The sequence below is a fragment of the Castanea sativa genome, chromosome 12 (genome assembly GCF_040712315.1).
Source record: "Castanea sativa cultivar Marrone di Chiusa Pesio chromosome 12, ASM4071231v1".
NCBI classification, from domain to species: domain Eukaryota; kingdom Viridiplantae; phylum Streptophyta; class Magnoliopsida; order Fagales; family Fagaceae; genus Castanea; species Castanea sativa.
The window spans coordinates 38,069,183-38,080,709 of NC_134024.1; the positions used below are offsets into that span (position 1 = coordinate 38,069,183).

At 31.2% G+C, this 11,527-nt stretch overlaps 1 protein-coding gene across 1 annotated transcript; it reads left to right on the forward strand.

Moving 5' to 3' along the window:
* The first annotated feature begins 243 nt into the window (after positions 1-243).
* On the forward strand, positions 244-3,705 carry LOC142621340 (uncharacterized). The gene is made up of 5 exons (XM_075794659.1): positions 244-363; positions 697-810; positions 1,618-1,713; positions 2,287-2,379; positions 3,226-3,705. Coding segments are annotated over exons 1-5 (564 nt in total). The 5' UTR covers positions 244-362; the 3' UTR covers positions 3,486-3,705.
* The last annotated feature ends 7,822 nt before the right edge of the window (positions 3,706-11,527 follow it).

The following is an 11,527-nucleotide window of genomic DNA, read 5'->3' on the forward strand; positions in this document are numbered from 1 at the left end:
CACCGGAAAAACATTACTGTCAGATTTACTGCATAGGTTTCATGAAAATTAATCTAAACAAAGATGTTTAAAATCCTTTACTGGTCTCTTAAATCAAACCATCTTTTATTATATCATTCATCAACGGTAGAGATCCAACATCCAAAGGGGCCCTCACTGACAAGTTTCAGCTAGAGAATCCTGTCTTCTTGGTTTTCAAGTCAAGAAATGGAAAATGCCAAAGCATGGCACTTTTCAGTCCCACGCGGTCGTTGCTTCGGTTCAACTCTTTAACTCTGTTCCTCAACTATACATACATATATACGTGCATCTAATTCGTTGTTCATTTGTATTTTGTTTCAAGAAGAAACCACACAAACACAAGTGAGCTCCATCTTATACCTATCTATGCTTCTTCCATTATTAGCGTTTGTTCTATACTTATATCTATCTTCTTCTCTCTTACAATTAATAATATGTTTATTTAATTACTAGTTGATTTTAGAATTCGAATACAAAAGTCTCATTCTGTCTTATGAAAATTAATCTTCCATTACCTATCGTTGCCTTTTGATTTTGAAGTGTAATATATGACCCCAAAGTGAATATTTGCATGTGGGTTTCTGTTCTTTGCATTTTCGGGATTTATTTTTTGTCTATAGCTTTTTGTCTTTTGGTGTCTAACCTTCACAAGTAATTTGCTTTTGGATTTTGAAGTGTATCCAACTATGAAGGTGAGGATAAATGAACAAGATGATCAGTTTCCTCCCAGAAATCATGATAGTGGATCAATGCTGTTTTTAAGTCTTATGGATTCCCTGTCCATACAAGGTATATATTATGTATTTGACAGTTCTAATACTGAAGATGGGGTTTAATCTCTTTTTATAAAGAAGAGCTAGTGATGTCACATAATTACAAGACTATGTACTTATTATTTATGTTAATATTGTAAGTATTGATACGAATGTCATGGATTCATTTTTTATTGGACATACAATTGAGCTTTTTGTCTGCCTATCTATTTCCAGAGAATTTATATTTATTGTGTGACGGAAAATCTAGACATATTCATTTTGAATAGGATTACAGGATATACCTATAATTTATATGAATAAAATATTTATTGGAAGGATATGCAAAATATATATATATATATATATATATATATATATATATATCTTTGATTGGCCAAGCTTTTCCACTAATCCAAAAAGGAAAAAGAAGTAATAATTTTTGTTTGGTTTAAAAGGTTTGATGATACAAATTGTTCTTGAAAAAACACGGTATAATATTGAAATTGATAATTTCATTTTAATGTAATATGATAAAATTATTATCAATTAATTGTCTCAAAAATTTAAGGGAATAGGATATGGTATTTTATCACTTAATTATTATTCTCAATTGGTTTGGCACATTCTAGTGTTTAAATAAAAATATTGTTTATTTTATATTATTTTATGTTTAAATGAGATATTCCCAATTTAAATCCCTCTTCCCTCAACTATATATTGAATTTAAAAATAAAACACACACACAATAAAATGCTTATAAGAATATTGTCATAGCTACAGGCAATGAAGCTTAAATTGGTCACATAGTAATTTAATCCTTGATCAAATTATATTTTTGCAGCAAAGGAGAATCGGATTGATTCCCCTTCATCTATTGCTGGAGTCACAAAGGCTCGTGTCCCAAACTTCCCAGCACAATTGATTTCTATGTCCGAAGGTAAAGTTTTCAGTCTGTAATTTTTTTTTTTTACAATTGATTGTTGTTTTCAGTTTCTTTTCTAGATACCTTAATAAAAAGAGAGGAGTAGGTAATGTGTGTTTCATGCATATATATATATATATATATATGGACAAAGTTTAGCTTCAAAATTGTTGTGAATTTTCACAAATTACTCAATATATTTTTATTGGATGTGAATTTTCACAAATTCACTATTAGATTATATCTTCTTTTTATGTCCTCTATACTTGCAAACTTTTTAGAAAATTAAAGATCAATAGTTATGTCATCAATAAATTGTTTAAATTGCAAGTTTTTGCAATTTAAAATTATGCATAAAATATAAACTTATAGATCATATAGTAAATAATATCAAATTGATACAAAATTTGACATATGAATTAAGAGCATAAAAAATATGCAATTTAACCGTTAGATTTTCAAAATATAAAGTAATGTTTATTTTATTGAGCAAAGTTGTAGTTTTAAGCTGCAACTAATTTTATAGTTAAACTTTGTCATATAGATATTACCCTATTTAATTTGTCATATAAATAAATTACTTCTCAGGAACAGGGAAGAACGACAAACAAGTTGATAAGAGTGGCGAACAGAATAGAGCTAATTCAGTTCCACGCCCACGAGCTATCCTATCCAGTCCGGGTAATCAGATTTGTTTTATTGCATTTGCATGAGTATAGGTTGTGCATGGATTCTAAAATGTTGGTGTCATGTTTTGAATGATCAAATAATCTTATAAGAGATTGTCTATCCAATAGAAAAAAATATATATAACTAAGGCTAAAATAGTAATTCAGCAAAAAAGAAGGCTAAATTAATAAAACAGTAACCTCATAAAATTATAAAACTTTGTATATAAGAGATCTAGTATAAAATTTAAAGTTTAAAACTTACCCAAACCTTTCCCATTTTTTTTTTGCTAGTTAAAATTTGTTTTTTATATACTACTGCACACCTTTGATGCGATGATCATTTTACAAGTATAAGTGCTAACTTGTATGTGTGGGGTGCAAGGGATAGGGTTCAAGTCACTAGGAGTAAGTTTCATACATATATAATTAAATTAGGCTAGAGTAGAATCTCTATCTTGTATTTTTTTTTTTTTTAAATGCTTCCTATATCTTATATCCTCCCTTTTATTTGATTGATTTTAATATTAACTTCATCATCATGTTTTTAACGAAGCTAATAATGTATAATGCAAAATTGAGTTTTCTACCCCAAAAAAAAAAAAAAGAAGAAGAAGCAAATTTGAGTTTTTTTTTTTGGAGCTTTTGAACATGCATATAAATGTCTAATATAAGAAGGGTAATGCTACATATATAACATTTACACAAAATTTCCTGAACAATTGATATGGCAACATCAGTTTCACCTTGGTCCATGACTCTATATTGCACTAATCACAATAAACCATATCACTTTCATTTATAGCTTTTTTCATGCCAAATTTGATAGTATGCTTTTTCTTTTTTTCCCTTTTTGAAGACAACGATGGGATGATTGGAAGTCGGAACAAATTAATGGAAAAAAGATCTTCGGATTATAGTATAAAAAAGAAGATGCAAGCCCAAACTAAGGCTGTGCATAATCAGGTTAAGGCAGCAAGGCCTCTAAACACCAAAAAAGTCTCCCGTGGAGTATCAGATGACAAGAGTGGTCCTAAGCAAAGGAAACTTCATGAACCTGTAGTCCAAAAACAGAAGCCCCGTAATAGAGAAGGAAAATCAAGCCTCAATGCAAAATAAATTTCTACCAAATGCATTGCATTATGCTTGTACTTTTGCTTTTTGTATTATGCATTTTAAAGTTCATGTTTTGAATAGGCCAAATGGCTTGTTAGTTGTTCCCTTCATGATGTTGGGTCTTCAACTTTTCATGTGTAATGTATAAGTAACCCTATAAGGCTTTTGAGAACATATAAGTATTGAGAAACTTCTTTTTGAATTGTACTCGCACCTTGAATCCTATTTTTCTCGATTGCTTATAATTTATTTTCCAAGATACATATAGTCATACACGACAGAGCAATATACCTTAAAAAAAGGGCCAAATCTCTCTCTCTCTCTCTCTCTCAAACTCGAAGTACTCAGTACTCACCATGCATATTGTTGTAATTATAAATTATCTATCATTTTTTTATATATAATGAATTGTTTGTCTGTAACCCAGGGGGTTGGCCGAGTTGGTTGGGCTTTCTGTCTCAAGGTGTTTGTACTAGGCTCGACTGGGTGTAATCCCTAATTCGAGTCTTGCTACCTGCATTTTGAAGAAAATTTCTTGAGCCAGCGCTTTATCCCTTTGTGGGCCCACCTGGCGCGAACAGTGATTAATCTCTGGTTGAAAACTTTGAGGAACACTGTGAAAAACCAAAAAAAAAAATTGTCTATCTTTAATAGTTGTTAATTCCTCTAAGCAAGGATGGTACCACAATATTGGGAATCTCCAAATTCATACATTTATAAACGAGTTTTAGCAAAATATAAAAGTGGCATCCAGAGTTTTCCTAATTTTGAAATAGCCCCAAATTCTTATATATTTAGCAATCATTCCTAACATGATCCCTCTATGCTAAAATCTTAATCGATACTTTAAAGACCATACCAATTTTTTTTAAAAAAAAAAACTAGAAAATGAAATTGTTCAAGGTTTTGAGGTTAGACTTGAAATTTATTGGAGATCAAACCATAATGATATAAATTAATTAAAATAAAAATAACTAAATTAGGCAAATAGAAAATAGTAATATATAATAAATTACAATTTTTTTAAAATGAAAAACATTAGTAAAAAGCAAGAACTTTACCATCCCTTTTTAAGGCTAGGGTTGCTTCACATCGGTCATTGGAATGGAATATTTTGATTCTAATGTGTTTGTATATTTATAAATCCATATAATATGATACCTTGAGTTATACTTATTAGATTGGATAGGTATGTTGTATGTGCATGTGCCAAATCTCATATTAGGTGTTTATTAGGTCAAACTATACTATATAGTTGATTATAAGGAGTCTTGATGGTAACTTGACTAGTTCTTTTGGGATATAACATAAATGTGACTAGCGTTTACCCATGTGGCTCAATGGCACTATTGCATAATGTAAGCCATAGCAAAATAGTAGGAAACTTAAATGAAGGGGATTGTGATGCCCTAGATTATGTTGATTGGATTGACAATGCCGGTTGAATGCTAGATGCAGCTGATTCGGTCGCTTAAGGCTCAAAGTTAAAAAAAGGCCCCCAATTTTTAATCAATATAGTTATTTATTACTAGGGATGGCAATTTAAATCTGACCCGCAAATATTCGGCCCAGCTCAAGCCTAATGGGCCGGATTTTACCCAGCCCGATAAAGAATAGGGTTGGGTATGGATTTTTTTTTAAAAACCCGAAACGGGTCTAGGTCGGGTCCGGATTTCATAAAAAATCCGAAACTCAGCCCGGATAATACTCGGTATGTGAAATTACTTAAACCCCCCCTTATATATATATATATATATATATATATATATATATATATATATATATATATATATATATATATATCCTTGTAATTTGCAAACCCTAAGTCCCTAAGTCACAGCCGCCTCTCATTCCCATCAGTCCTCAGCCCCTTACCTCACACCCTCAACCCTTCACGCCTCAGTCACCACACTTCAGCGCACCACTCTTGCACACTCACTCACAATCTCACTAGCGCCGTAGCACTCAAGCGACTCTAGTGTCCACTGATAAGCCCAGCACTCAAGCACCTCACCGACAAGCCCAGCCACAACCAAGCATTGCCGATCGTCAGAGATCTCGGTGGTCTAAGATAGAGAGATGCCGAGTAGGAGTCCGAGATCGGAGATAGAGCCTTTGTGGAACAATGTTTTTGGGTTTTTTTTTTTTTTGGTTCATGTCCTCTCTCAAATTTGAGTTTGTGTTTGTGAATTTGTGAATCTATGTTTGTGAATATGTGTTTGAAAGGGATTTTTTTTTTTAAAGCCCGACGGGCCGGGTTTGGGGCTAAAAAAAAGACCCGTTTAACGGGGAAGACCCGCGGGTTAGGTTCGGGTATCCAAAAACCCTCTCCAAACCCAACCTGTTGCCATTCCTATTTATTACCAATAAATAAAATAATAATTTTTTATCAAATGAAAAAAAAAACAAAACAAAAAAAATAGAGAAATGTTACGTCTACAATATTTTCTACAATACTTTTATAATAAATCCTAAGTAGCAGGTTTTTATAACTTGTTAATGATGGCAAAAAATAATTATAGTGGTGGGTTCAAATAGAAAACAAGAAGTAACTTAATACCTAGCATTTGTTGTGAAAAATATTGTGAATGTTGCACTTTTCAAAAAAGAAAAGAAAAGAGAGCAATACACAAAAAAAAATCATAACATTTTTCACAATAGTTGAGTTAGCAAACTTTTACTAATTCTCATATAGGTTCACTATTAACATCACTCTTTTACTTATCACTATCAATTTGCCACATCAACAAGTATGGAAAGTATTGCCAAATTTGTTGTGTCTATAAAATTTCTAAAATAAGAAAAAATTATATGTGGTTCATGTTAATTAGTAGTAATTTTGCATCTAAAACAAGATACTCAATTTTCTTTTAAGCCCCCAAATGCATCAAGCTCCCCTTGTGAATTGGACAACTTTGTTGTGCAGGTGCGTGTTTAATCTCACATCATATTGTTTACTGGGTTGAACTAGATTATATAATTAATTATGGGAGCCCTAATTGTAACACGACTAATTCTTTTGAGGTATAGGTGCAAATGTGACAAGCACTTTCTTAGGTCGTGACAAATACTCTTCATAAAATAAATATAAGAACTAGGTAATTCGTGTCACCTCAATACCCAATAAAAAAGGTTTATAGAAAGAAAAAAAAAACAATAATTAAATTATTTCATATGCCAATCTCCTAATTATTCTCAAGATAAAAATAATTTTTTTAGAAATGATCCAATAAATTTTGGAATGTACATGATTAGCTTTGATTTTAGGGAGGAAAGAAAAACCAAAACTTGTTTACAACTCAACTTAAATTCATTTTTGTGCTAAAACATAGTTTTTGCTCATAATACCTTAACACGACCCCAATATTTGAGCTGGTACAAAACAAATGTTACTTTGTATGAGTCTATAAATAGATTTGGAATAAAATTCAACATAGGGAGTAATGTGACAACAACATTACATAAATGAGAGAGAGAGAGAGAGAGAGAGAGAGAGAGAGAGAGAGAGAGAGAGAGAGAGAGAGAGAGAGAGAGATTTGAAGGCGTGCATTGGTGCTCAACAACGCATTTGTCGCCACTATCTCCTTCATGACATACTCGAATGTTGCTAGTGAAAGATTTGGGTAGGAGTGTGCATGGGTTGAGTTAGGTTGGGTTGGATCGGGTTAAGGGAATTTTTTGACCCAACCCACCACGGTGGGTAAAAAAAATCCAACCTAACCAACCCAATCCACATGGATCGGGTTGAGTGGGGTTAAACCCATGGGTTGAACAATTTTTATTAATATTACTATTATTATTAAATTGAGCAAAAAAATATATCTTACTTGCCACCTGAGTTGATAAACAAAATATACATAAACTAGTATTCTAACTCAATTATAAACAAATATATCTAACTGAGTTGATAAACAAAATATAAATGAACTAGTATCCCAACTTAGTTATAAACAAATAAGAGTGGAGTGAGAGAGTGGGAATGGGAGGCGGTAGAGAGAGAAATAAGATTGTTAGAGTTTGCGAAGTAATTGAGTTTTATATAGAAAAAGGTGAATAGGGTAAAAAATTATTAAATATACAATATAGTTATATATATAATTAAAATTTTAAATATATAGGTGAGTCGGGTCAGGTTAGGCGGATTGTGATTGTCATGACCCAATTCAACCCACTATTAAAAAAAATTTCATAACCTAACCCAATCCACTCACCCCTAAAAATCGACCCAACCCAGCGAGTTGGGTTGGGTTAGGTTGATTTTGGCAGATTGGTGGATTGAATGCACACCCCTAGATTTGGGGGTTGGTCCTTCCACTAGACCAATTAGACCATTGCCTAAGGTCCCAAGTGGAAGGGGGCGCCAAAATTTTGGAAAAGAAGGGGGTAGCAGGAAAAAAAATTTTGATTTCCAATGAAACCCCAAAAATACTACTACATCGTTTTGACCAAAGAACAAAGAAGAAAATTATATGGTTTAAACAAAATCAATTATCCCAAAAATAACATCATTAACCTCTTGACAAACCAAAATTCAACTAGATAAAATACAAATCCAGTCTAAAAATATTACACACAAAACAATCAAAAATAAAAAATCTCAAATCCCTAAAATTTACCCACCATTGCTCTCTCTTTCTCTCTCTCTCTCTCTCCTTGGATCTCACCAAGGACCTGGCCTGAGGTATAATTTGTTTCACTCTTTCCCTCTTTAAAATCTGATTTTTCAGTTTTCCTCAGTGCACTGTGAATCTTCATGCGTGCTTTTTATTTTTGTTTCATCGTGGTAGACTTTTGTGGGTTGTGGTTGTGCTGTGAGCTTACTTTACTTATGGGCTTGTGAAGTTTTGGTGTTTTTTACTTTAATTTTTAAATCTTGCGTTTTTAGTTTTTTTATATTATGTTTTGTCATTGGATCCGTTTAACTTTTACTGTGTATTAGTAGAATAGTAGTACTATAGTATATATACTATTGTCGCATAAAGCAAGCAAAAAATAAAATAAAAAGAAATTCAATCCAAAAAACAAAAACATGTAAGTTGTAACTATGGTTTTAAAAACCGAACCGGAGGCAAAACCAAATTTGCCTTTGGTTCCCGATTTTTACCAGTTTTTGACCGGTTTTAGGCATTTTCTCAAACTAGACTGGCCTCTGGTTCTCGGTTCAACAGGTCAGATCGATCGGTCCAGTCTAGTTTTTAAAACATAGGTTGTAAATTAGAATAAATATATATAATTTCTATTAGTGTTAATTCGTTGAATAATATAATAAATATGTCTTTATTTATGCAAGTTGAGATTGCTAGATACTTATCATTTTTCGGTAAAGCTATATTAGTACTTTTTATATATCAGGTTCTATTGCTCTATACTTGAAAATCATTTTTTATTCCAGTTATTATAAATATATTATAGATAGTGTTTTATTTATTTGTAAATATAGTTAAATTATAAATGTCTACTAGAAATATGCATCTGGATATGAACAAAATTTAAAGAAATAAGGAAGAAAAATTAATTGAGTCTCAAATGAACAATTTCACCCATAATGCTCATTATGAGACAACATGATTTGTTGAGAATCTTTTAGAATTGATTATTTCTTATATATAGCAGATAAAACAATTAGTTTAATGGAGATAAGATTTGAACAGTTGACATACCAAATTATATAAAAATGTTAGATTCATTTCCAAATACATGCATTGCTTATAGAATTTTACTAAAAATACCTGTTACAGTTGCTTCTGCGAAAATAAGTTTTTCAAAATTAAAATTAATAAAATCATATCTATAATCGACAATGTCCCAAAAAAGATTAAGTGAATTAGTTATATTATCGATTGAAAATGAGATGTTAAAACTTAGAAGTACTTGAATACAAAAATTTAATTAGTCAATTTGCATCTCAAAATGCAATAAAAATAGGTTATAATTTAAAAATATTAAATAAATATTAATTTGATTAATACATAAATATAGAAAGACTCTATTTTAATTGTCACCTTAGGCCCTAAAATGTTTAGGGTTGGCCCCGGATTTGGCAGGTCATATCTATCAAGGATTAGTGAAATCAACAACGAGATGGATAGTTGGAATAATTTTTCATGCGAGTGTTGGACTAATTAGTCTCACCGTAGTTTAAACATTTTTTAAGCCATTTTTTTGTTTATATTTTTCAGTTTTATAAGGTTTAATGGTCCGTTTGGATTGAGGAGGAAGAAGAGAGAGTAGAGCATAGTAGAATTTGTCTAAAATTAGTTTATTTTCAGCTAACTTTACATCGCTCCCCTCCACTCCTCCTCCCTCCTCAATCCAAACATGCCCTAAATCCAAATTGGTGGTGGATTCATGGTTGACCTAGTATGACCGGTCAATTTAGTCTAACTTTTATAACATAATCTTAAATGCCATTGTTTTTGAAAAAAAAATTGGAAAATAAACCGTGTTTTTTTTATTGGAAAAAACTTCAGAATATATATTATCCACAATATAAGCTGACCCCAACGTGTGAAATAAACTATAATGCATGTCTCTTTAATGCTTCTAATTAACCATTATCGTATTTTTCTATTGGGTACTCCTAAACAAATTCTCATACTTTCTATACGTCAATAATTGAGTTTACCAATGTTCGAAAATATAGTAGGTTCCAGTTAGCTCAGCTGGTAAAGTCTCTGATGGTTGTATAAGAGATCTGGGGTTCAATCCTTGCCTACACCAAAAATTGATTGGTTTCTTGATCTGATAATAAAGAGTTATTATTAGGAGCGAACGTCATAGGTTGAAACTCTCTTAAAAAAAAAATGTTCGAAAACATAGTATAACATGATGATTTGTATACTTTTAATGAAAAAAAAAATGAGGAAAATACCATGACAGATATGCTTTTTTGTGTGTGTGTGTGTGTTTGGTACTCATTATCATAGTTATTAAACCCGGACTAAACGTTGACTCGGTCTATGAGCTGAGTCACTGGTTCAACCAGTGGGTTATTGGTCGAACCATAGGATCAAACAATTTTTTTTTTAAATTAAATATATATAAAATTAAGTTTGAAAAATCATAATCTGAATATAAAAAAAGAGGTATATGCCTAAATTAAATTTTCTATTATAATTCAAAAAATCAATGTTTTATAAGCAATATCATTAGAAATTCTATGAAATTCACAAGGAAGATAAACGAATGTCATAAGATTGTAACAAAGTCTTTGCTAAATAAAATATTGTTACTTGTTTTAAAATTATGTATATTAAATAAATAAAAAGGAAAATCTCAAACTCTTGTTTAAATTACTATATTATCACACATTTAAATAATAAAATAGTCAATAAAGTAGACCTATTAATTAAGGTAATTTTACACAATTCACAAACTCAGTCGGGTTAATAAAATCCACCTGGGTCACATGGGTTGCTTAAAACCCACTGGGTTACATTGGTTTTGACCAAGTTATGCACTATTTCGATCCAATAGATCACTTGGCTTGATCTATGCGTCGGGTCATTAGGTTATCGGTCCAACTCGCTGGGCTGGACCGGGTTTAATAACATTGCTCACTATAGTCAAAATTATGTATTCTTAAGGGTTGTAAACTCTATCATTTTTTTATAATAAATATAAATAAAAGTCTAGTGTTTGGTACTCATGAAATGAATGTTCGTTGCTTGTTGTTTAAAATGATAAGAGTAGGAAAGATTAAAAGTCCAAAAGTCCATCACCCTTGATACTTTTCCTTGGAAGCAAGTCTAGGTTTGTCAAATCTACTAGAATAAAATATACAATCATAGTGTTAATGCTAGACTTCACCAAAATTCACCCAACTCCAAAAGCGACATAAGTAAAAAAGAGTAATATTGTAGAAATAACAATTTCACAACAATACAACAAATTATTACTATAAATTGTGCGTTATAGCTCATGGTTAACTCAACTGATAAAATTATTTGTCATAAAATAAAATGCATGAATTTGAATCTTGTATGCTTTAAAAAGAAGCTTTTGGTTCATCATGTAGGGAACATCATAAATTTCAAATCCTACCA